General features: G+C 38.3%; 1 protein-coding gene and 1 non-coding gene across 2 annotated transcripts; both read left to right on the forward strand.

Moving 5' to 3' along the window:
- The first annotated feature begins 1918 nt into the window (after positions 1-1918).
- On the forward strand, positions 1919-2029 carry LOC130025619 (U6 spliceosomal RNA). The gene has a single exon (XR_008792752.1). It is a non-coding gene; the product is annotated as a U6 spliceosomal RNA (small nuclear RNA).
- Positions 2030-26846: 24817 nt separating this feature from the next.
- On the forward strand, positions 26847-27812 carry LOC130025278 (olfactory receptor 226). Its single transcript, XM_056116233.1, has one exon. It carries the CDS (start codon positions 26847-26849, stop codon positions 27810-27812), a length of 966 nt encoding a protein of 321 aa, XP_055972208.1.

Consider the following 27812-nt stretch of genomic DNA (forward strand, 5'->3'; position numbering starts at 1 on the left):
GCACTCCTAAAATTCATTTGGAACAACAAATGTTCACAAATAGCTAAAGCAATTCTTTGGAAAAAGATGATGGGAGACATCACCCTCCCCAACCTCAAACTCTACTACAAAGCTGTAACAATTAAAACAAGATGGTACTGGAACAAAGGCAGGACCGCAGAAAAAAATGGAACAGGGTGGAATATGCCTACACACAACCCCAAATGTATGAACATCTAATCTTTGACAAAGGAGCAAGAAATGTGAAGTGGAGCAAGGAAAGCCTTTTTAACAAGTGGTGCTGGCAAAACTGGACAGCTACATGCAAAAAAAATGGGCTAGGACCTCGACTTAACACTATGCACAAAAGTCAGATCAAAATGGATTAAAGACCTCAACATCAGACCAGAATCCGTAAGGTACCTTGAAGACAAGGTTGGCAAAACCCTCCACAATATTGAGGCTAACAGTATCTTCAAAGATGACATGCCACTGACCAACCAAGTGGAAACAGAGATAAACAAATGGGACTATCTTAAACTAAGAAACTTCTGCACCAAAAAGATACAGTGACCAAAATACAAAGACAGACTACAGAATGGGAAAGGATATTCACCCAATACCCATCGGATAAGGGGTTGATATCAAGGACAAACAAAGCAGTGGTTGAACTCCGCAAGAAGAAAACATCCAACCCAATCAAAAAATGGGGTGACAAAATGAACAGAAGAAATCCGAATGGATAAACGGCACATAGGAAATGTTCTACATCACAAATCATGAGGGAGATGCAGATCAAAATAACAATGAGATATCATCTCACACCACAGAGACTGGCCCACATCCAAAAGAACAAAAGTAACTGCTGTTGGCATGAATGTGGCAAGAAAGGGACCCTCTTTTACTGCTCGTGGATATGCTGACTGGTTCAACCCTTTTGGAAAACAGTTTGGATGATTCTCAAAAATTAGAAATTGAGATCCCATTTGATCCAGCAATACCACTGCTGGGAATATATCCTGGAGAGGCAAAAGTACGGTTGAAATGACATCTGTACTTCTATGTCCATTGCTGCACTGTTCACAATAGCCAAAATCTGGAAAAAACTCAAGTGCCCAAGAACAGACGACTGGTTAAAGAAACTTTGGTACATCTACCCAATGGAATACTATGCAGCTATTAGAATAGATGAAGTCATGAAATTTACATACAAATGGTTCTACATGGAAAGTATCATGCTAAGTGAAATGAGTCAGAAAGAGAGGGACAGACATAGAAAGACTTCACTCATATGGGGAATATAAAGTAACAGAATGGGAGATGAACACCCAAGAATAGTTGAGATAAGTACCAGGAGGTTTGCTCCATGGTTTGGAAGCTGGCACCACGTGCTGGGGTAAAGGCTGCTCAGATAGAGAAGGGAACACCAAGTAAAGGGTGTTTGGAGGACTCGCTTGGGATGTGAGATGTGTACTGAAAGTAGATTATAGACAGAACATTATGGCCATTCAATACCTCTATTTCAAACCACAACACCCCCAATGAAAGAGAGAGCAAAAGGGAATGCCCTGCCATAGCGGTGGGATGGGGTGTGGGGTGTTGGGGGTGGGTGGGAGGGCAACTGGGTTCATTTGTGGTGGAGAATGGGCACTGGTGGAGGAATGGGTACTCGATTTTTGTATAACTGAAACCCAAACATGTAAGTTTGTAAGTCTACAACTGTACCTCTTGGTGTCTCACTAAAAAAAAGGTAAAGGCCCTCCCGTCGATCGTCGATTTGCTCGAGCGGGCCCAGTAACGTCTCCATTGGAGACTTTATTGTTACTGTGTTCGGCATATAGAATACTCTCGGTAGCTTGCCGGGCTCTCCGAGAGGGGCGGAGGAATCGAACTCGGGTAGGCCATGTTGGCCGCTTGTAAGGCGAATGCCCTACCCGCTGTGCTATCGCTCCAGCCCAGCACATATACCAAAATTTGAACAATACAGAGAAGATTAGCATGGTGTCTCACTAATAATAATAAATAAATAAATAAAAATACCTAAATGACTCCTTGCATTCCTTATTGGTTGACAGGAATTTATAAGGATCTCTAGCTGGTCTAAATATCTCCAGGCATAATTGCCTATTATCTTAATTTTCCTGTCAGCCTAGGTTCCATAACAGAGATTTTTTAAAATTTATTTTTATTTATTTCTTTATTATTTATTTTTTATTATGTTTTTTAAAAAGCAGACCAAATGTTGTAAAATTGATATAGTATACCAAACCCCCCAGATATCCAAAATAATTCTAGAATAAAAAGAAGCCAGGAGGCTTTTGTTTTCCCAACTTTAAATTCTACTATAAATCTATAGTAATTAGGAAAGTTTGGTACTGGAATAAAGACACGTGCTAAGACTAATGGAATAGAATTGAGAGTCCAGAGACAATCTTGAAAGGGCTAGTAGCATGCAAAAGGAAAACATATTTAACAAATGGTATTAGAAAACTTGTCATATGAAAAAAAGAAGTAAGAGAAAAAGAGAGCACTGATAGTTCTATCTGATACCATGCATAAATGTCAATTAAAAACCTCAATCTCTGACCTGAATCTACAAATTACATTGAGGAAAACATTCGTAGAACCTTTCATGAAACTGAATCTAAAGGTAAATTCAGTGATTCAATAGCCAAACAAACATAAGTGAAATAAACAAATAACACAAATTAGCAGTTACATCAAATTGAAAAGCTTCTGCACAGCAAATTAAATGATGAATGAAGAATAATAACAAGACACTCCCACGGCATGGTAGAAATCAGTTGCTCACCACTCATCTGACAAAGGGTTAATATCCAAGGTACATAAAGCACTTAAAAACTTGGTAACTATGAAAACAATCCATCAAAAAATGAGAATAAAATATGAAAATAAACTTCCTCAAAGAAGACATACCGATGATCAATAAACATGAGAAAAAAATGCCTTTTTTTGGATCACCCTAAAATAAGAAAACACATCACTTCAAAAGGAAATAGAAGAAATCAGTGTTGGAGTGGATGTGTGAGAAATGTGACCTTTTCCCACTATTTGTGGGACTGATGACTGGTTTAACATCTTTGGAAGGCAGTGTGGTTACTTGTCAAAAAAAACTAAGAATTGAGCTTCTATATGACCCAGCAATTCCACTTTTGGCATCTTTCCCCCAATCCCTCAAAATTCTATTTTAAAAGATGGTTGTGCTCTTATATTTATTTCAGCACTCTTCTAAATACCCCAAATCTTGAAACAACCTATGTGCCTAAGAACCGATCACTAGATAAAAAAATCATAAAATATGTACATAGGAAAATAAACTAGACTCTAAGAAAAAAATAGATCACACAATTTGTTTCTGCATGGTTAAAACTGGAGAGCATGCTGAACGAAGTCTGTCTGAAGAAGAAGAAAAGATACAGAACGGTCTCTCTCATGTGCAATATAAAGAACATAGTAAGGGAATAACTAATGGCCAAAGGCAATAAGAACTTGAGAACTGGTCTGAGAACTGAGTTTACTTCGGAAAGGAGGGAGGTGAATGGGAGGATGTCAAAATTCCTTAGCGTACTGGTAGAAAGAAGCAAGCACTCTTGTTATAGGGGTGGTATTGGAACAATGTATACATGAAACTATCATTAACAGTACTATAAATCACAGTACCTTAATAAAAATGGGGGAAATCAACAAAACTCAGTTCTCCATTGCCTACAATATTGATAGAAAATTTATTTTCAAATGTATCAAATTTATCATCCAATATTCCATTTATAAGATACACAACTGATGTTTTGAAACTTAGTATTAAACAAATAAAGCATAGCAAGCATAGCAAATATTTTCTAAGATACCATTTGAGTAGCCACATTCAAAAAAAAGATGAAACTAGATCAAAGTATCATACTTTATAAAAAACTTATTCAAAGTGGATCAAAGATCTTGGAATTAAACCAGAATCCATAAAATACAATGAGAAAAATATAAGCAATTTTCTCTAAGTTTTGGATCTCAAGGGTGTTTTCAATGGTATGATTCCATTGGCAAACACCACAGAAACAAAAGTAAATAAGTATGATTATATCAAATAAAAAAGTCTCTCCATGGCAATATAAATGGTGGCTAAAATTTTTAAAAAATGGGAGAAAATATTTGGGCTCAATATGTGAGCTAGAAGGTTAATATTCAGCATATAAAAAGCATGCACAAAAATCAACAACAGAAAATCCAATTACCCCATCTAAAAATGGGGACAGAAATAAGTTGATACTTCTCTAAAAAAGGCAGAAGGATGGCCAATAGGCATATTTAAAGGTGCTTATCAGCATTTATTATAAGGGAAATCTAAATTAAAACAATGAGTCATTATCTCGCACCAGTGATAGTGGCACATATCAAAAATATTAGACACAACCTACGTTGGTGGGGATGTGGCAAAATAGAAATTGTCACTCACTGCTGGTCTGAATGTTATCTGGTTTAGCCCCTAGAAAAATAGTACAGAGATTTCTCATAAAAAGTAATAGATCTTCCATACAAACTAATGATTTCACTTCAACTTCTAAAGTACAAACACATTTACTCTAAAATACATATGCACAACTTTGTCCATTGCAGCACTTAGTAATTATGGAATCAACCCAGTTGTCTAATGGCAGATACGCACACACACACACACACACACACACACACACACACACAATGGAATACTACATAGCTACAAGGGTAATAAAATCATGCAATTTGTTGCACCTCTTACGGAACTGGAAGATCCCAAGTAAATTTAGAAGGAAAAATATCAGTTACACTGACTTATCTGTGATTATGTAGAATAATGTGTCAGGGGAATGTAAGATATCAAAGGTGGACAAGCCCTTGACCCTAGAATACAAAGTAGAAAGGCCAAGGAAACAGAAAAGTGGTTGAGGGGGAATAAGGCAAAAATCCCCCCTTGGAGGTAAAATAGGGGCAAAGACCAGAAAGCTTGAACACGACAGTAATATTGAAGTGAAGAATCTGTATCAAATCACTAGAGTCAATATAATTATGGGACCCAAACTACAATATATAATTTTAAAAATATGTCACTTCTGGAGGATATCTGGGGGATGGAGGGAGTACCTGAGGACATTAGTGGAGGGAGTCTGACACTTGTTGTGGGATTAGAGTTGGAACATGATATGTCTAAAATTCTATTGCTGATGGCATTGTAAATCATGATCCATAAAATAATTTTTTTTGGTGGGTGGATGGGGTGAGTGGGGCCACACCTAGTAATTCCAAGGGTTTACTCCCAGCTCTGTGCTCAGGGATCACTTTTGGTGGGATTCAGGACACCAGACAAAGTGCCAGGATCGAACCAAAATCAGCTCCATGTAAGGAAAGTTCTACTTACTGTACTATCATTCTAGTTTCTAAAAACATTGTTGGGGGCCTCTTTTGGACCCCCCTGACTGTGTTCAGTGCTTACTTATGGTGGGGCTCATTGGACTATATGGGGTACTGAGGATTTAGCCCCGATCAATCACATATGAGGCTAACACCCTATCTGTTATACTATTGCTCCTGCCTTTTTATTTTTTCTCTAGGGAGGGAGTGGGGAAATACAATAACCAAATTAAAAAATTTCCAGCTGCATGGTCCTGTAAACATTTTATTTATTTATTTATTTGAAATGTAGAAGTACTGCTATTTATTCAGCCATTGATTAAGCTGATTTAAGTGGGCATGAATTTCTCACTACTTTTAAAAAATTTTTTTCATTGAATGTCCGTGAGATTAGACTATTAAAAAGTGTTCAGAATTGGGTTTCAGTCATGCAATTATTCAGCACCCATCCCTCCACCAGTATACATTTTCCACCACCAATGTCCCCTATTTCCCTGCCACCACACCCCTGCCTCAGCCTCCCTTTATGGGAGGCACTTTCCTCCTCTCTCTCTCTCTCTCTCTCTCTCTCTCTCTCTCTTTCTCTCTCTCTCTCTCTCTCTCTCTCTCTCTCTCTCTTTCCTTTTGTGCATTATGTTTGAAATACAGGTACTAAGAGGTCATAGTGTTCGTTCAGGGCATTCAGTATTTCTATTGGAATGGTAAGGCAAGAGTACCTTTTTTACTAGGTGGTGCTCCTGCCTTCTTGACAACATTTTAAATTAAAAAAATAAAGCACCAGTGCATCAGAAGGCCTGATGGTGTCTTCAGACTTCTATATACCCCAAAATTGCTGCTGTGCCTTGGGCCAGACCTCAACAACTTGGGGCCAAGTTTACCAAGAAAGTAAAGGGCTAAAAGTTAACTGCCATGACCCAAGAGACTCAGAAACAAATCTCGGAACCCAGCGGCTTTTGGCAGAAATGCATCTGTGTGAGACACACCCACAAACCACCTCTGGCTCAACTATATAATTGGAGGCAAGGCCTCTCTGGTTCCTGATCAAACTGCTTAACGACCATCATCCCAGAGACTCAGAAACAAATCTTGGAACCCAGTGGCTTTTGGCAGAAATGTGCCTGGTACCCGCAGTAGGTTACCATCGCTGGACCACCCCAGGGGGGAAAGGGTGCTGTCCCTCCACCTGCTCCCTCTTGGCGGCTTGGTGACTGCATTCTCCAGAGGACACTGGACAGTCAGGTTTGGGACTGCAGTGTTGAGACAAGCGGGGCCTCACAAGATGGGGGTGGAGCCAGTCCTTTCCTCCCCGCCTCAACGAGATCCTGAATCGCTGCCCATGAATGGCATCTCTGGCTCTTGATCAAGCTGCTTAACTGCCATGACCCAAGTGAGTCAGAAACAAATCTTGGAACCCAGCGGCTTTGAGCAAAAATGCATCCGGTCCCTGCAGTAGGCTACCAGCGCCGGGCCACCCCAGGTGGGAATAGGTTTCGTGCCTTGGCCTGTTCTCCCTTTGCGGCTTGGTGGCTGCCATCCTCCAGAGGCCACTGGACAGTCAGGTTTGGGCAAGCAGTGACGAGACATGCGGGCTTGCATGGGATGGGGGTGGAGCCAGCCCTTAACTCCCCGCCCCAATGAGACCCTAAGTCACTGCCCACAAATGGTCTCTTTGGCTCTTGATCAAGCTGCTTAATGTCCATGATCCCAGAGACTCAGGAGCAAATCTCAGAACCCAGCAGGTTTGGGCAGAAATCCCTCCAGATTTAATTGTTAAAATTTTGGAATTCCAAAATCGCATGTCCACTAATGCAGCTGCGGGACATCATATGTTATTCATAATTAGCAATTGAAAACAAATTGTCTATAGTTGACTTTTTGACAGATCTGAGTGTTGGGGTAAAATCAAATAATAATGGTCGGTCTGATGTAGAAATATTGAATGTAATCAAAGTAGAGATAGAGTAGGGGGGAAGGTGTGGGATTGGGGTATTCTGGGGTTTTTGGTGGTGGAAAATGGGCACTGGTGAAGTGACGGGTGTTTCATCATTGTATGACTGAGACTTAAACCTGAAAGCTTTGTAACTGCTCTCACGGTGATTCAATAAATAAATTTATAAAAAAGAAAAAAAAAAGTAAGGTGAAGTTCATGCCGAATTCAATCAGCCAAATCAATGGCTGAATAAATAGCAATACTCCTACATTAAAAAATTAACAAAACACCAGTTTAGAATATAAAAAACGCAAAAATAATTATAAAAATTGTATTACAATGAGGAAATAATATATTTAATAATAAAGAAGAAGATATGGCATTTGGGAGCTAGGTAAAATTAAAATACATTTATAAATATATAAGTTCTGTAAGTTTGTTTAATTTTAATAATAAATTAAAAATATATAGAACTTGTTAAAAACAAAATTCTCTAATAGAATTACAATATAAAACCAGTCTATTCTGCACGTATTCATATAAACAGATGATAGAACAGTCATATAAATAATCATATAGCACAATCACATAGAACAGATCTAAAGTATTCAAGATACATATAAATATATACATATATGTATACATATATACATATATATCAAAGCCAAAAGACATTTTATGCAATTTTCAAAAATAGTATGCCTGACCCCATTAGACACACCAATATAAAAATATGCACTTCAATGAGCTGATGGTGTGGCTCAACTGAGTTCAACACCCTCCCCACCTCCTTTTGAAAAGCCTCAGAAATTGCTTTAGCTCTGCTCCAGGACCACTGCTGGTATGACCCCCACCACTAATAACCACATAAAACATATCTGTGGTTCAAACAATACATGCTTATATAGGCCAAAGATAATAATTTATTGAGTGAAAAGTACCCTCAAGTAATATTTTGTTAAGCATCTGTGAGAAGACAAAAATTTAATTATTTAGTTCTGCAATTTGTAATGGTCTACAATAAAATAAGTAAAATTCAACTTTTCAAATTAAGATAGCTTTTCAAAGAATAAATCCAGAAAGTTTAAATTTATTTTGACACGGTTTAAAGTTGTGATTTAGCAGATAATTTGGTCTAATAAAATTTTAACACTGCTAAACAATATAAACTTTTAAATGAAACGGATTTATTTATTTATTTTAATTTTATTTAATCAGGGCTGGAGTGATAGCACAGCAGTAGGACGTTTGCCTTGCGCACAGCCAGCCCAGCCCAGCCGGGTTCTATTCCTCTGCCCCTCTCGGAGAGTCTGGCAAGCTACCGAGAGCATCTCGCCAGCACTGCAAAGCCTGGCAAGCTACCTGTGACTTATTCAATATGCCAAACACAGTAACAACAAGTCTCAAAATGGAGATGTTACTGGGCCCACTTGAGCAAATCGACGAACAACGGGAGGACAGTGTTTGTTTGTTTGTTATTTAATCACCGGGAGATACAGTTACAAAGCTTTCCTATTTGAGATTCAGTCACACAATGATCAAACACTCATCCTCCACCAGTGCACATTTTCCACCACCAACGTCCCCAGTATTCCCCTCTTCCACCATCCCAGTCCTCACCCTGCCTCTATATCAGATAATTTCCCAAATACTCTCTCTACTTTTGGACATTATGTTTTGCCATAATTTCACCACCACTACTCAAGCCTTCCTGTCAGGGGTAGACACTAGACAATTTATTTTTCATCGCTCATTTCGAATATCATGAGAGCTGGTGTGGCTGCAAAGCTGCTGCGTGCTTCTGGGATCCTAAGTTGTATATGTTGGGTTCCAGAGACATCTCTGTAGGGCACTAATCCATTTTGGGATTCAGTTGGGAGTCTCTGTACCAGGGCTGTTGGTACACCAAGATGGTGTTCAGTGGAAGCTTGTGGGCATAACGTCAGGTCGTGGTACCAGAGGAGGGTTAGGGAGGGACCACCCAGTGCCTCTGCCACCATACAGTCTGGAAATTTAGTCCTAGTACCGGCATATCTGGGCCTTGCTTGTGGGAGCTCTTGGAATGCCAGGATTCCATATGGAGAAGATAGGGACACTGCACCTGCTCCATCTGGGGTGCCCAGCAAAATTGGCTGAATATGGGGCACGAAGGGATCTCTAATGCTGCATTGCTGTCCGGGACTGGTTGCTGTGCCTTCTGATTTATGAAGTAAAATATTCACATTCAAAATAAATTTTAAAGAGAAATTTATAAAACTGTAATTTTAAAATGAGATACTGAAGCCATGCCACTGCCACTGCCAGTGTCACTGTCCTCCCGTTGTTCATCGATTTGCTGGAGTGGGCCCAGTAACGTCTCCATCGTGAGACTTGTTGTTACTGTGTTTGGCATATCGAATACATCACGGGTAGCTTGCCAGGCTTTGCTGTGTGGGCGAGATACTCTCAGCAGCTTGCCGGGCTCTCCGAGAGGGGCGGAGGAATCGCGAAGGAATTGAACCCGGCCACACACAAGGCAAATGCCCTACCGCTGTGCTATAGCTCCAGCCCACCATGCCACTAATTATTTTTAAATGAATTTTACAAACTCTTTAACGAAAATAAATGATTTATTTTATATAACAACGAACTTTTCCTTCCAGAGACTGAGAGGATACATTTTTCTAATGTTCAATTGATATCCAGAAATTAGTTATATCTAAGGCAAAAACTAAATTTAGAAAACATCCAAAAGTATAAATTGAACATACTGTTATTTAAGTAATAAGTCTAGTGACAATTGGAAACCATTTTATTTAAAATGCTTAAATATAGATAAATGTCAAAGTTAGCTTTCTCATACTTAGACAATATCTATACTAATACTTGAAATAGACTTTTTCTTGGAAAGCTCTCTTCTTGGAAATATATCATCAAAAAGTTCCCATTAGGGGCTGGAGAGATAGTAAAGTACCCACAAGTTTTGATCCTTAAGAGTTAGCCCTAAGCTGAGTGTTGCCCAAACCCCCCTTCCCCACAAATATTTCTCTTTTTCTATTGATATGTTCATATAGTTTTTAACTTTTCTTTGTTGATATGCTTTATTACATTGATCTACATTGATTTTACAATTGATCTACATATATTGAACTCTTATCCCTGAAGTGATTCTCACTTGATAGTATTGTATAATTCTTTGATACATTGTCAGAACCAGTTTGGCAGTACATTGCTGAAGATCTTTGCACTGATGAACATCAGAAATATTGATCTGTAATTTAACTTTTTGCTCGAGCAGGCCCAGTAACGTCTCCATTGGAGACTTTTGTTGTTACTGTGTCTGGCATATCGAATACTCTCGGTAGGGTGATGTTGGAGTCATAGAAACTGTTAGAAAAAATTCCTGTTTCTTCGATATTTTGGAAGATCTTAAGAAATATAGCTAATAACTCTTTGAAGATTAAGCAGAATTTACAAATGAAACTATCTGCAGCTGAACTTTTGTTCTCAGAGAGATTTTAAGCTACTGTTTCAATATCCTAACCCATGCTTGCTTGGCTACTTACCCCTGATTCAGTCCTGGGAGTTTATATGATTCTAAAATTCATCCTTTGGGCTGAAAAAGTAGTACAAAGGTTCAGGCATATCCCTTATACATACCCAAACTGGAGTTTGATCTTACACACCACAATCCCAGCCATACCAGGAATGATATCTGAGTGCAAAGGCAGGAGTAAGCCCTGAGCACCATCAGGTGTGGCTCAAACAAACAAATAAATAAACAAAACAAACAATAATGCATTCAATAATGCATTTGTTTCTACTAGATTCTCCAGATTTGTAGGATAAAGCAGTTTATATTTTCTCTTGATTGTTTGTATTGCTGAAGTATCTGTTCCTCCCTTTTTAGTTCTGATATGATTTGAGTTTTTTTGCACTCTTTTCTTTATGAATCTGTCTAAAGTTTTCCAATCTTGTTTATATTTCCTAGGTTCTTAAACTATGAGGTTCATATTTAAGTTTTTCCTAGTTTCCTGAATTAGTTGATGTTGTTATGAACTTCCTTCTTAGTACTACTTCTGCTGTGTCTTTTAATTTTTGATAATTTGTGTTATAAAAGTTTTAAAGAGGAAGCAAAATAGTTAATGAAAATTATAAATCACTCTTGAACAAAATAAGATACATGAAAATGGGAACATATTCTCTGTTCTTACTGGAAGAATCAACATTGTTGAAATGAATATTTTACTTAAAGTATTTTATAGATGCAGCACAATCCCCATCAAAATTTCCATGGAATTTTTCAAGGATATAGAATGGATATTTCTAAAATTCTATGGAATCATAAAACGTTCAGAGTAGCAAATCCAAGAAAAAAATGGGAGACCTTGAATTCTCAGCCTGCAATATACACTACAATTCAATAGTAATCAAAAGTGCATGGTACTAGAATGAAAACTCTGAGATTAGTGAAATAGAATTGAGAGACCAAAAATAAAACTTGAAATGTATGGAGTCAATTTATCACTAGAAGGCTGGGAAAGGTGGAACAAAGTGGAGCCTTGTCAACAAATAATGCTGGGATAATTGGGGAGACACATGCAAATAATAACAATAATTAAATAACAACAATAATAATAAATCCCCATATTTCACACCATCTACAAAGGTTAATTTAAAAACAGTTTAAGAGGGGCAGAACAAAAACACAATGGGTCGGGTTCTTATTTAGCATGCAGCTGACTCAGGTTCTTTCCCTGTCATCCCACAGTGGCCCCCAAACACCACCAGGAGTAACTCCTGAGTGTAGAGCCAGGAGTAAGCCCTGAACATTGCTGGATGTGGCCCCCAAACCAAGTCCCTACCCTCCCCCAAAAAGATTAAAGACCTTTATATAAAACTTCTTATATAAAATATGTAAAGGAAAACATAGACAAGATATCCTAAATCTTGAATGCATGGAAGTATTTAGTTATACATCCTGTTGACAAATGAAAGTTAAAGCAGAAATAAATAGGACCAATAAAACCAAAAGCCTTCTGCACTTTGAAAGAAATGAGGTCTAAAATAAAACATCCTATTAATTGGAAGAAAATATTTGTACATCATACATCAGACAAAGGGCTAATATCCAAGATTGATATCAATATCAAGAGATTCTGATTTATTTAGAATGAACATTATTTTTATTATTAAAATTAACTTTTATATTTATTATATAACTAGTTTGTCTCATATATTTTCTAATTCAGTAATACTTTTTAGGAAGACATCAAATACAAAAAATTGTATTTCTGTATGAATTTTGTCTACAACATTTTGTCTAATTTTGGGTATCTACTTCAAGATGAAAAACATTCATTCTAAAGGACATATGCACACCATTATTCATTTAAGCATTTAGTATAATAGCTAAGATATGGAATCAACCTAGGTATCCAATGAAGATATTGTACCTTTACACAACAGAATACTTTGCAGTTGCGAGGAATTATAAAATCATGCAATTTGCTGTGATCTGGTTGGAACTGGAAGATACTATGTTGTGTGAAGCTACAAAAAGAAAGACAAACACAGGATGATATCACTTTATCTGTGGTACATAGAGTAGCTGGATTAGGAAATGTAATGTGGCAAAGAGGGGATTCCTAGATCACTCTTGATCCCAGAGTATAGGGAAAAGGACAGAGAAAGAAAGAAATCAAGGGGGAAAGTGAAAAGATAAGAAGGGGAAGTTAAGGGGAACAGAGGTCCTAGGCTTTGGATATATCCATGATAAAGTAGATAGATATAACTATATATCCAAAGCACAGATAAAACTACACTGGAAATATGAGATCTAAACTACAACTACAGAGCTTTAAAATATGCCTGTCAAAGTGGCACATGGGGTAGAGATGGGGGATGGGAGAGAGTATAGGAGCACAGATTGAGGGAAGTTGACATTGGTGGTGAGATTGGTATTGAAATATTATATTCCTAAAACTCAACTATCAATAGATTTTTAAATCATGGTTCTTTAATTAAATACAACTTTAAAATTTTTTTCTTTTAAAACATGCTGTTGCTGGGCCTGAGTGATAGTACAGTAGGTAAGGCATTTTCCTTGCATATGGCAGACCTGGGTTCAATCCCTGGCATCCCATATGGTCCCCCAAGCACCACCAGGAGTAATTCCTGAGTGCAGTGCCAGGAGTAACCACTGAGCATCATCAGATGTGACCCAAAAAGCAATAAATAAATAAATAAATAAGTAAATACTGGTGCTTTTCTCATACAATGCAACAAACTGCATCACTTTATCTTCTCTTATAGCTGCACAGCACTCCATTGTGTATAAATACTGTTCATTCATAATTGGACATTGGTATTGTTTCCATAACTTGGCTATTGCACTAAGCGCTGCACTGGTTATAGGTGTTATTTGTATATCCTTTCGAATTAATGTTTTTGTGGTTTAAGTTTAGATGCCAAGAAATGGTATCTTTGGGACTTATGATAGTTTTATCTGTACTTCCTTTTTGAGATGTCTCCATAGAACAGAGGGAGAGGATAATTAGTCTATCATTTCACCGATTTACAGTATAGAAAGTAAAAACGAGTGAATAGGGTATTGAACAATAACAAACACTGGGCATTGGAATACAAAACCAATTACCAAGTAGTGTAATTACCAAATAGTGTAAATAGCAACAGAAGACCAGACCAGATGAGATAAAGGGTCAGTATTAGAGGGTTTCGAGCATTTTGGTGGGGTTTAGTAATTTTGCATGCAGATGTCATAAACTTTAATACTATTGTAAATACCTAGACTATGATAATAAAAAATAATGCTTTTTTGAAATATGTATCTTAGTATTTTATTTTTAAATTTATTACAACTAAAATAATATGCATTCAACATTTTAACAAACGTTTATCTTTATTTTATTTATTTTTTGTTTGTTTTAGGGTCACGAGTTACTCAGGAGATGCTCAGGAGTTACTCCTAGTTCTGTGTTCAGGAATTACACCTAGCAATGCTCAGGGGACCATATGGGATGCAGGGGTATCAAATACAGCTGGCCACATGAAAGAAAAGCACCCTACTTGCTGTACTATTGCTCAAACCCACAAGTTGATATTTATACTGACAAATTTATATAAAAGTTACTTTCTTAAGGAAAGTAATTGGAAATAACTATAAAGATCTTTATTATCATAAAATTTACTTTGTGTATTATGTTGATAAACAAATAGTATGAAGTAATTTTCTATCAAAATAAAGTGCATGTATATCAAAAAAGTGCAGAAACTATGTTATTAAACAAAGGGAAAATCATATGAAATATAATGTGAAATTCCATTTAATTAATCAAGTTATACCAATAGGGCTTTTATTTTTAGTTTTACTACATTAACTCATACATAAACCAAAATATGTGGAGTGACACATGCTGTTAAAATATTTTGAATACTTACTAAATTGTTTTTTACTGACTATATAAATAAATGAGAGTATTAGTGAAACTACTATACTTGCAAACTTGTCATAATCTCTTAAATTCTGCCATGTTTGTTTAATATTATTAGAAGTTTTACTATCAGAGGCATTCACATTTAGGATTTTATGTAAATATGAAAACTTTTGGTATTATGAATTAATTTTTCTTTGCTAATATTTCTAATTTTATTGATTAGTTCACTAATATTAGTATATAGAATATTGATTAATTTAATGGCTTTGATTATAGCTTTGCTCGAGCGGGCCCAGTAACGTCTCCATTGGAGACTTTGTTGTTACTGTGTCTGGCATATCGAATACTCTCGGTAGCTTGCCGGGCTCTCCGAGAGGGGCGGAGGAATCGAACTCGGGTCGGCCATGTTGGCTGCGTGCAAGGCAGACACCCTACCCGCTGTGTAGCTTATTATTGGTTTGCCTGATATTCTAATTTTACCAGTAAATTATATACTCTGTTTCTTTTTATATAAAAACACCCCTTCTTTTTTTTTTATTAGTGAGACACCATGAGGTACAGTTGTAGACTTACAATTTTTGTGCTTGGGTTTCAATTATCACTTAAATCACTTATATCACTTAACTTCCCGTTAGTCGTCGATTTGCTCAAGCGGGCACCAGTAACGTCTCCATTTGTCCCTGTCGCGTGCTAGTGTAGCCCAATGGCATCTGTTCGCTCCGGGAACATGAAGGGTCTCAAACCGATCGTTCACGATCTTGACGAAGAAGTCTGACCATCTGGTAGGTGGGCGGCCACGCGGTCTCTTGACATCCCGTGGAATCCAATCAGTAACAGCTCTAGTCCAACGGTCGTTTTTAAATCTCATTACGTGACCAGCCAGTCTGATTTTTGACACCTTGGCAAATGAGACAGCGTCCCTGATCCTTGATCGTCGACGGATGTCAGAACTCCGGATTTGTTCTCTCATTTGAGTGAAACGTGATATTCCAAGCATAGCTCTTTCTGTTCTTCTTTGGGAGACCTGAATAGCGTTCTCATCTTGTTTGCGTAGGGCCCAGGTCTCTGAGGCATATGTTAATGCAGGAAGAACAGTGGAATCAAAGAGATGTGCCCGGAGCCGGAGGTTATTCGTCCTCTTAGCTATTTCTTCGACGTTCTTGAAGGTGTTCCAAGCCGCTCTCTTCCTCCTGCGCAGTTCGGGTGCCAGGTCATTTGTCATGTTGACCTCTCGACCTAGGTACACATAGCTATTGCATTCGGAGATGGTCGTTCCATTGAGAGCGAATGGGGCGTCAGGAACAAGGCTGTTTCTCATAAACATTGTCTTCGTAAGATTCAGCTGTAGTCCTACCTTTCCACACTCACGGTCAAAGTCGGCCAGCATTTGTGCCGCTTGGCTGATGTTTGGTGTTATTAAAACAATGTCATCAGCAAAGCGGAGGTGGTGTAATTGCCAACCATCTATCTTCACTCCCATTCCTTCCCATTCCAGTCGTCGCATGATGTTCTCGAGGGTGGCACTGAAGAGTTTCGGTGAAATGGTATCACCCTGCCGCACCCCTCTCTTGACATCAACGATCACTTCTTTGTAGAATGGTGAGATCTTGGTAGTTAATCCGTAATACAGCTCACGGAGGATCCTGATGTATTGGGCTTGAATGCCCTGATTGGCTAGGGCTTCAATGACCGCTTCCGTCTCAACAGAATCAAAGGCCTTCTTTAAATCAATGAACGTTAAACAGAGCGGCATCTTGAACTCCTGAGAAACCTCAATGAGCTTGGTTATTGTGTGGATATGGTCGATGGTGCTGAATCCTTTGCGGAACCCTGCTTGCTCGCATGGTTGTCCTTCATCTAGTGTTCTGCCAATCCTATTTAGGATGATTCGAGTGAACAACTTGTAGATGACAGACAATAGGCAGATCGGGCGATAGTTGCCAATGTCATGGATGTCTCCCTTCTTGAACAGTAGTATGGTCCTGCTGGTTTTCCATTGGGACGGAACCTTGCATTCAGACAGGTAGCAAATGAAGAGCCGAGCCAGTGTATTGATGAGTACTGACGGCAGGTTCTTCAGGTGTTCAGGTCTGACCTTGTCTGGGCCGGGTGCTGTTTGTTTCTTTACCGATGAAATGGCGTGTCGGATTTCGGAAGGGAGAACGTTGGGAACGACATACCCTCCTGTGGAATTTGGTATGTCGGCAAGTGGACATGGCTATCAAAGAGATTTGAGTAGAAGTCATGGATAATCTTCTCCATTGCCGTTCTGGAGGATGTGATGGATCCATCAGGACGTCGGAGGGCAGTCATCTTGGTCTTATAGTTGGCGAAGGACAGGCGGGCGTTACGAATACTTTTCCCGGCTTCTGCCGCATCTACCAGTACTTCTGCTCTTCTCCCTTTGAGGTCTTCCTTGATCGCATCTCTGCACTGCTTTGCGAGCTCGGACGTTAGCTTGCGGTTGCCTGAGGCATGCGCCAAACCACGCTGGCGAATTAGCTCAAGAGTTTTCGAAGATAGGCGATTTTTTGTGGCTATCTCTCTCTTGGCGTTCCTTGCACATTCATGGAGGTGCTGAACCAGTCGATCGTATTCCTCGTCAATGTTGTCAACAATGGCATCTTCCCATGTTGCCGCAATAGTACCAAAGAGTTCCCAGTTGGTGGTCATTCTGGGAGTTCTCTTTTTGAACTTTGCAGCCCTTTCTCCCTGCTCTGTGAAGTAGAATTTTGCACGAAGGAGACGGTGGTCCGATCCCATTTGAAATTTTGGGACAACAGCGACATCAGTCAGGCAAAACCATCGATTGAATATGATGTGGTCTATTTCGTTGTGGAATCGTCCACCGGGAGACTCCCATGTCCATCGTTTAGATTCTGCCTTCTGGAACTGTGAGTTACCATGGATGGTCGTGGTCGACATGATGAACTCTGACAGTCTCTCACCCTGTTTGTTCCATTCTAGGCCATGGGTCCCGATGTGAAGTTCTTCAGCTGATCTTCTCGGTCCTATCTTGGCATGAAAATCACCCACAATGATCTTGTAGAAGGTGTGGTCTTCTTTATAGAACTTCTCTAGCTCCATGTAGAACTTCTCGATTTCTCTTTCGTCATAATGAGATGTTGGTGCGTAGACAACGAAGATAGAAACTGCAGGCAGTGAGCCACATCTATTCAAATGTAAACGTCCGATTCGGGTTGTTAGGCATTCGAATGAATCAATGCTCTTGGCCAAGTTTGTGTTGACAAGGACACCAACGCCTCCAACACCTCTTTTATCGCATGTTCCGAGGAACAATTCTTCTCCAGTGTCGAAAACGGCATGGCGAGATTCGTGCCTTCTTGTCTCGGTCAGACCAATGATGTCGTACTTGATCATTCGCGCTTGTACCATCAGGTCCTCGATGGATGCATCTGATGCTAGCGTACGTGCATTGAGAGTACAGAGGATCATTTTTGTCTTCTTTCATTGTGGCAGCCTAGGTCGGCCTTGAGATTTTGTCGGCCTCTCCTTTCTCATCCTTCTCAGTGCTGCCATGTCGGTGAAGCCTTCAGGGTCAGGTGAATGAGACCAGTTGTAGTCACTGGTTTTGGCATATCGAATACACAGCGGATAGCTTGCCAGGCTCTTCCGTGCGGGCGGAATACTCTCAGTAGCTTGCCAGTCTTTCCGAGAGGGATAGAGGCTTTTGGGGTGACCTCTAATCACCTTTGTAGGTGTTACCATATTTGAACCCTATCAAATATGGTACGACAATTCCAGAAGATGGGTATTTAGTGTCTTATGATGTGTCCCACGGCCGTAAGCGGCCGCGCGGGTCCGGAAAGCGTCCTGGAGTGTGGCGACGGCTGGGTAGTGGAAGTAGTGTAGTTCAATTATACAATGATCAAATTCCCATCCCTCCACCAGTACCCATTTCCCACCACCACAGATCCTCTGTCATTTTTTTTTAAAGGATACATTTTCCCTTCATGTTAATGTTGTGTTTGAAGAAGTCTTTTGCCACTATGCTGCAAAAGGCTGTGGTGTCAGTGGAGGCAACATGGTAGCAATAACTAAGCACCTACTCTTATCTCCTCTCAGGGAAGTGAATCAGTGGGGTAACAGGGAGTCAGAATTCCCATCTGTGCCCAACAGTAATAAGAAGATCCATACTAGATATCAGGGGGGGAAATGAAAAATGAATACAGACTTCTGCTGCATGTGACAATAACAAGGTTGAGCCTACTTTACATGTAAAAGTGTCAAAGGAGACCAACTTAAATAGGTTTAAATAATTCCCAAGTTTCAAAAGAAAATGTTCTCTACATCCTGGTTTCTAGAGAAATCACTCATCATAGTAGGTAAAGGCCCTCCCGTTGATCGTCGATTTGCTCGAGCGGGCCCAGTAACGTCTCCATTGGAGACTTTGTTGTTACTGTGTCTGGCATATCGAATACTCTCGGTAGCTTGCCGGGCTCTCCGAGAGGGGCGGAGGAATCGAACTCGGGTCGGCCATGTTGGCCGCGTGTAAGGCAAATGCCCTACCCGCTGTGCTATTCAAACCGAAAGAATTTTTAGAAGCCAGTAGATTCCGCTGTTAAAATTTTTAAAAGTGTTAATATTATATATGATTTTTAAGCCATTGTTAACATGCTTAAAATAAGTAAAGAAATATATATTGCAAATTTTGGGAAATTTTATAAATTATTTAAGTACTGTTCGATCATATTCTCTTGAGACTCTTTTACCTGATCTCTTATAACCTGAAAGGTAATATTTTTATGTCTCTTTGAGCTAGAATTGACTTGATAAAAATATCTTGATACTGATCAGAAAGGAAAAGTAGAAGTCAGAAGGAAAAGCCATGAAGTTATGGAGGTTTTGATACCCTCTTCATCTTCTCCTTCTTCCTGATCAATCTCCATTTCCCAAGTTTCCTATATTTGTCTTTTGCTGTCTTTTGCCCAAGTATTCTCTTGCCTCTTGTATCGTTTTTGGTCTCCTGGGCTTCTGTTTCAAAGTTAGACCAAATCAGTAGTAGGAGGAGCTAAATGAAGGAGTTACAGGATATAAGAATCATTCTTGTTTTGTAAGGGTTCTCTCATAATGAGAGGAAGAGAAATGAAGTCTTTTCTTGGAAAATGTAGTATTTTTCTTTATTTTTATCCTTTGACTTTTTTTTTTAACAAACAGTAGTTTTATTCCTAACTAACCTTGTCATTTTAGGAGGACCATAATAAAGCCACCTGGATAAAGTGAGTGGGTTACTTTATTTGCCTCTGAAAGTAACCAATATTTACATGTATTCTTTCTGTCCACTATATTCAGATGTTTTCTCTATACCTACTAAAATCCAGTCCCTATCAGCATTTTCTATATTTAAGTTTATTCTCTTGATACTTTTTTTACCCTTTTTACTCATAGCTTAACTCTATTTCTACTTTGCCTCCGCTTCTACAGATTTAATGATCTTCCATTTCTTTTCTCCCCAAATTTTATTTAATTAAAGAACCATGAATTAGAAGTTATTCTTAGTTTTTATTTGACAATGTTCCATCACTGATCCTGACATCAGTTTCAACTTCTATCCAACAGTGTTCCAAGATTCCATCTTTCTCCCCAGCCCTAGTATACTATCTGAACAGGTGCCTCTTAAATTTTGTTACTTAAGTAGTAAACAACACTAAAATTGCAATATTCAAACTGCAATTGTGATTTGAATATTTAGCTCTAGTCTTCCTTATATATACCTAAGTCCCTTTGACTTCTTCCCACTTTGCTTCTCATCTATCTCTTCTATCCTTCCCTTTCAGTCTCTTTTCTTTTCCTGCCTATACACTGGAGCCAAGGATGATCTAAACATCACCCATTTAAACCACTGCATTTCCTTATCATGTTACTCTCAATATCACATATAAGTGATATCATACTGTGTTTGTCTTTTTCTGGCAGACATCTTTATGTTTCATTCCTCATCTATACTTTTCATATTACCATTATCTTATCTTCATCTAATTTTATTTCATTGGACATGTTTATATAGCATGTTTATATAGCACATTTATCCTCTCCACATAATTCATATTATTCTCAGAAATTTCAATCTCAGAACTTAATCTAATTTTCTTATGTTTTATTTGGGCCATACAGATCCACACTCTTTGTCTGTTTTTCTTATGTATTATTCCAACTCTCACATTCTTTTACTAGACCATTTTACTTATTTACTCATGCTAATTTCTACACAATTTTTTATTGTCAAGTGATAAATATATAGACATTTGATGTGCATCAAATAATATATCTTTGTATAAACATGGATTGTTTATAAAGTGATAATTAGTGAACTGTAATGTGAAAGATAAATAAGAATTTCTAAGAACAGATTGGGTGTTTTTGATAAAACGTACAATATGTATAAGTCACAGAGTTAAGGAACGTTGTGATAAATCTTGTAAAAGAAAAATGTGAAAAATGACTGCACTGTTGTAGGACAGTTAAAAAATACATTCTGATTCTTTCTTGATTTTTTTTTGTATGTTTCCCCCAAATTGGGTGCTCTTAAGATCAGTGATATGATTTTAGTTTTTAAAATATTTTTTCTAAAGAGAAGTAGAGATTAGATTGATCAGAACTGAGGCTAGAGAAAGAAAAAAAACCCTGCATACTAGGATACTGAAACCATTCATTCAAGATCTGTTTGGTATAAGTGAGTAAGGAGAAAGGCAGGTCCTTGCTACTTTTTTTTTTTAAATTTAGAACAGGTAACATATAACAGGAGAGATAATTAAAGAGGATTTAGTTTTTGTGAGTGGATATATATACGGGCTAGGAAACAGGTAGAGAGTATTGAGGAAGTTTTCAGACCTCTGCTACAGATGGCTACACAAAAGCTAATGTCATTCATTGTAATGGAGAAATGAAAAACTTAAGGAAGATATTTCTCAACACAATTTATTCGAGGAATCATACAACATCAGGAAATAATGTCTATTTTTTTCTATTTTATTGATAACAAAGGAGGCCTCTGCCACACACTTTTATCTGAAAAATAGCAATAGTGATGTAGCTAGTAAAAAGGTAAATAAATTTTCACAGACTCCAATTGGAAGAATTACAACAAATTCACCAAACCAGTGATCTGGAAATGAAAAAAAAAACAAAGAATTAATTGCTATCTTTATAAAGAGAAGCTATATGAACTAAGATTTTTAAGGCTAAGTAGTGAAGCCATGATGATGACGATTTCAGCAAAACTACAGGGATGGTAAACTTTTAGTATGACAAGAGGCACTAAGAAGAAAATACAATGTCAGTTTTAGAAAGAGACAAGATTTTCTTACTTGGTGATAGATGTGGCAGATTATGAATTTATATGCCTAGTTAAAGAGCTTCAACATTATTGTATAGGAAATAGGATGCAATATAATGGTGAAATTTGAACTTTGGTGAAGAGACCAAGGGCAGCAAGACCAATTAGGAGTTTACATGTGAGCATGTGAGTGACTAACCTTTTTTTTTTTTTTGCAAGTGTAAAGCATCAGACATGAAGGTAGAGAAGACTAAAAGAAAAGCAGAAAAGTCTGAGATTTAGAGATAAAATGCACAATAAATCATAAATGAGTCTGGCATTAGCCAAGGCCTTTAGGAAGAACAATTATAATTCTGAAGTTTTCATTTACAAAGCCATATATGGTATAGGAGTAGACAGAGTAGTTTACTTTTGGGGAAGAGATGAAGATATCTCCCCACTACTAGATTATGAGCTTATAAAGGTTTTAATATTTATCATGTTAATTTTTTTATGTGCTGCAACTCTTAGCTTGAGGTCTGGAATACAGTTAATTCATCATATATTTGAAATAAATGAAATTGTGAGTCTGCATGGTAAGAAACTGGGAATCAGCCCACCATGTACCCAAACAGACCCTGGCCAGCTGAAAACCTCTACACTCCACAATTGCCACCATGCTCCCAGATGGACTCCACTGTCCAGATGGGCCTCACTCAGAAATTAATCTGCTAAAAAACTCAGGTATGCTAGTCTTGTGACTGAGATCTCCAGGCTTTCATGGAGTCTGGGATGGGCTACCTTCCCCATCTCCTTGTAAATCTGAAAGTTTAGGCAGTCATGCAAAAGCCCCAAAATATCATCCTAAAAATTTAACTCCAGCTGTATCTCCCCATTAAAAATTCTGAACTTCCTAGAGCAACATCTTAAATTCTACAATACTGATAAGCAAGGAGTAGCACACCAGATTGAATGGGATGTAATGTAGCGGGCAATCAATCTCGATTAACAAAATATAAATACAGAAGGCTTAACCTGTTACATTTTAGTAATCTCTTAAATAAAGACTTACTGGTGCAATGGTGAGATCCTCAAACTTTCTTCTGAGTAAACATTTTTTTTGATCATTCCATTAGCAAATTATTAGTAACAAGCAATATAAAATAAATTATTGAGGGCCCGCTATGGGGGAAGGCTTAAAGAGTGGTTGGGAAAATTGGACATAATGTTGGTGGGAAGGTGTTAGAATATCGAATGCCTAAAAAATAAATAAATAAAAGAATCTGAGAAATGCTAGCTAGGAAGTATGGGGGTATAGGGATTTTTGTAGTTGCATTAAAGTTCCCAAGGGTTGAAATGCTAACGGTGCAAGCAATGAATAATGGTTAAGTATTGTGGCAGAGCATAAAGAGAAGAGAAACTTTCATGCTTTCAAATTACATACATAAATCCTATCATATGGCATCAGTCAATTTATTTGATTTAGCATAATGCCCTTAAGGTATATGCTGGTCTTAAAATGAAAGGCTTTGTTAATTTCAATGACTGAATAATATTACATTGTATATGTACAAGAACTAAATTTTACAGATCCATTTATCTATTAATAAATATCTAGGCTTTTTTCCCCACGTCTTGTATTCTTGTTGAAGGAGAATGGCACCAGGGATATGGTACAGTAGCAGAGTTCCTCTCTTGTGTGGGGGCTTGGGTTTAATATCTGGCACCAGAGTAAAAAAAGGAAAATAAAAACATATAAGTTGGTATTTACAGATACAAGCACAGTGTAAAATGAGACAATGTAAAATGAGACATCCTTTACTTATGAGTTATAAGATGAGTAGATCAGCATAGTGACTAGTTAACAATACCATATTCTTGAAATTTACCATGGGAATAGAACTTTAGCTTCTTGCTGTGACAACAAAATGGTAATTATGTGAGGTAAAAAATGTGTAGCTAGTCTACTTTATAGCATATATGTATATCAAATCATTGTACTGCATGTTTTTTTGCTTTTGGGGTCACACCCCATGATGCTCAGGGGTTACTCCTGGTTCTGCACTCAGGAATTACTCCTGGTGTCGCTCGGGCGACCATATAGGATGCTGGGAATTGAACCTGGGTCAAATGCATGCAAGGCAAATGCCCTTTCCGCTGTGCAATCACTCTAGCCCTATACTGCATATGTTTAATGTATATAGTGTTAGGTGTCAAATGTATGTCAATTAAGTTCAATAGTAGGATGACATTTGAAGTGTGAAGATACTACAAACATACTAACCTTATAAGTACTAAATATTAAGGAATCTTTCAAGGCAATAGAATATGGAGGTGCTCAACTGATTCTACATTCTTCTTTATCATTTCTCTACTCCCTTTCAGTGCCATGACTACAGATATATTAGGGGGGCAGTATTTTTTTAAAATAACAGTTGGCCTGCTGAAAGTTTAAGTTCTATTTCATCTTATCCAAAAGAAGTTTGAAATTTTGGAAAAATTAGTTTCATACCAAAATAAACAAAGAAAGCTGTCTACTAAACACATGCTTTTATATCTATCTGCTTTAATACAAAGTAATTGAACTAGGAGGCTTAATAGCGAGGTTCCTCTAAAAGCTTTGATAGCCTATGTAAGCAAGTTAAGTTTAAGTTTATAATCAATTGAAATGCACTCATATCCAAGAAAGTGAAAATTAAGAATAATGGTCATGGTCACGGTTCTCCCATTGTTCATCAATTTGCTCGATTGGGCCCAGTAACGTCTCCATTGTGAGACTTAATTGTTACTGTGTTTTGGCATATCGAATACATCACGGGTAGCTTGCCAGGCTTTGCTGTGCAGGCGAGATACTCTCGGTAGTTTGCCAGGCTCTCCGAGGGGGCGGAGGAATCGAACTCAGGTCGGCCATGTTGGCTGCGTGCAAGGCAAACGCCTTACCTGCTGTGCTATCGCTCCAGCCCAAGAATAATGAAACACAGTTAAAATTATGAAATTAATAATAATGAAAACTAGGAATATAATAACAGCTAACTAGGTTTTCTTGATAAGGCAAGCACTTAAACTATAGTTAATTAAGTTATGTCTTGAATTTGTATCCTCACCTGCTCTATTAAAAACTTTATACAAATTTCTGATATAGGAATGTTCCTAACCACTCAGTTTTAGCCTGACACATATGAATTCATATTTGCTCAAATAAAACTTTTTAAAATATTGGGGCAAGAGACCTGAGCAATCGTATAGCTGGTAGGGTGCTTGCCTTGCCACAAGTGACATACAAGTTTGATCTCTGAAATCCCATACTGTTCCCCAAGCCTCACCAGGAGTGATCTCTAAGGGCAGAGCCAGGAGTAACATCCTAGCATCTCAGAGTGAGGCCCAAAATAAAAAAACAAAGAAATAAAAGAATTTTAATACAACAATTTATCCATTTGTAATACAAAAGGATGGCAATTTACCTTTATTCCAAGAAAGTAAAACTTTCAAAACTGATGGAATTCTCGGTTCTTCTGGCATCAAAAATTAACTTTCTAATATCATTTCCACCTGGGAATAAGATATTTCTTAAGCAGTAACCTCTGTGGAATTTATCCTGAAAGTTTTATGAACTTCTTGGCCTTTTCTATGTCTGTTCTTTCTGGTGGAAAAGAACAGTTTCCACAGCCTGAACCAGAGATTTTTTCTCTGGGATATAAACAATGTATTTTATTGTCTTTCCTTCATTGATCTAAAATATTATGGCATATATTCTGACCTACTAACATTACATCTTGTTATTTGTGTGACCAGAGCAAGTCACTTAAACTCTGTTTCACAGGCCAAAGTGATTGTACAGCAGGTAGGATACTTGTCTTGCATGTGGCTGACCTGGATTCAATCCCTAGCACCAGAGATGGAAAACAAAAAAACAAACAAACAAAAATCTAAGTTTCAGTTATTTTAGATGTATAGTAGAGTTAATAATAGTTCTAACTCACAATGATCACTCAATGCCTCTACTGCAAACACAACACCCAAAAGGAAAGAGAGAACAAAAGGGAATGCCCTGCCACAGAGGCAGAGTGGGGAGGGGGAAATGGGGTAGGGGTGGTGGGAGGGATACTGGGATCATTGGTGGTAAAGAATGAGCACTGTTGGAGGAATGGGTACTCGATCATTGTATGACTGAAACGCAAGCATGAAAGTTTGTAAGTATGTAACTGTACCTCATTCACTAATAATAAATAAATAAATAAATAATAGTTCTAACTCAAGGGGTTATTCTGAAAATTAAATGACTCACTAACTGAAAATATTTAAAACAGTATCACTGTATCACAGTGATTTAGAACAGTACCTATATTAAATAACACATATCAAATAGTTTTACTTATATTATTTATAATCTTCCATCTGTAACTTAATTTTTCAAAACAAAGTGATGATTCCACTCTGAAATAAACTCATATTTGGGCAACCCAGACTATTACTACTTTGAAAATTATAATCAATTTTCTTAATAGGCCAACTAGTGCCACATTTATTTGGTTTTTATCAATGTCTTCTTATTCAAGAGACAGAATAATCTCCTATTCTATTTTCAATACAAAGCAACTTATTTTATCTATTTTTTGCTTTAACTTTTTTAGATTAAATAAAGCAGTGGCCTCTGCTCATTGAGGTGAATTAAGCTCAGTGATGAGTTAACTGAATGATATACCAAATATCCTGTCGGGATTTACCATTAGGAACCCACCAAGAGAAAAGCTGGGTTCTTGCTGCCACTGCTGCCTGAAGACTCTCTTCCCCTTCCTGAAGAACTGTGGACAAGAACGACACCATGGAGCGGAGAAACCTGAGTGGGAGAGTAAGTGAGTTTGTGTTGGTGGGCTTCCCAGCTCCTTTCCCACTGCGGGCTCTGTATTTCGCCCTTTCTCTGCTGGCCTACGTGTTGGTGCTGACGGAGAACACACTCATCATTGTGGCCATTAAGAACCACTCCACCCTCCACAAACCCATGTACTTTTTCCTGGCTAATATGTCCTTCTTGGAGAACTGGTATGTGACTGTCACTATTCCCAAGATGCTGGCTGGCTTTATTGGAAGCAAAGACGGTCAAGGACAGCTCATCTCCTTTGAGGGCTGCATGACACAGCTTTACTTTTTCCTGGGACTGGGCTGCACGGAGTGTGCGCTTCTCGCTGTGATGGCCTATGACCGCTATGTGGCCATCTGCCATCCTCTCCACTATGCTGTTATTGTCAGTGGCCGGCTTTGTGTGCAGCTGGCAGCTGGCTGCTGGACTGGAGGCTTTGGTATCTCCATGGTCAAAGTTTTTCTCATTTCTCGCCTCTCTTACTGTGGCCCCAACATTATCAACCATTTTTTCTGTGATGTCTCGCCGTTGCTCAACCTTTCATGCACTGACATGTCTACGTCGGAGCTTACAGACTTTGTTCTGGCCATTTTTATATTGCTGGGGCCACTTACTGTAATTGGGGCTTCCTACATGGCCATTGCTGGTGCTGTAATGCGTATTCCCTCTGTTTCTGGTCGTTATAAAGCCTTTTCCACCTGTGCCTCTCACCTCACTGTGGTGATCATCTTTTATGCAGCCAGTATTTTCATCTATGCCCGGCCAAAGGCACTCTCAGCTTTTGACACCAATAAGCTGGTCTCAGTACTCTATGCTGTCATTGTACCATTGCTTAATCCTATAATTTACTGCCTACGTAACCAAGAGGTCAAAAGAGCTTTACGGCGTACTTTACATATGCACCAGGACCAGGGCACTAAGTCTGGGTAA

Source organism: Sorex fumeus, unplaced genomic scaffold, assembly GCF_029834395.1.
Source record: "Sorex fumeus unplaced genomic scaffold, SorFum_2.1 ptg000030l, whole genome shotgun sequence".
Lineage (NCBI taxonomy): Eukaryota > Metazoa > Chordata > Mammalia > Eulipotyphla > Soricidae > Sorex > Sorex fumeus.

Coding starts and splice junctions, on each gene's coding strand:
- LOC130025278 (XM_056116233.1), top strand. CDS start 26,847: ATGGAGCGGAGAAACCTGAGTGGGAGAGTAAGTGAGTTTGTGTTGGTG.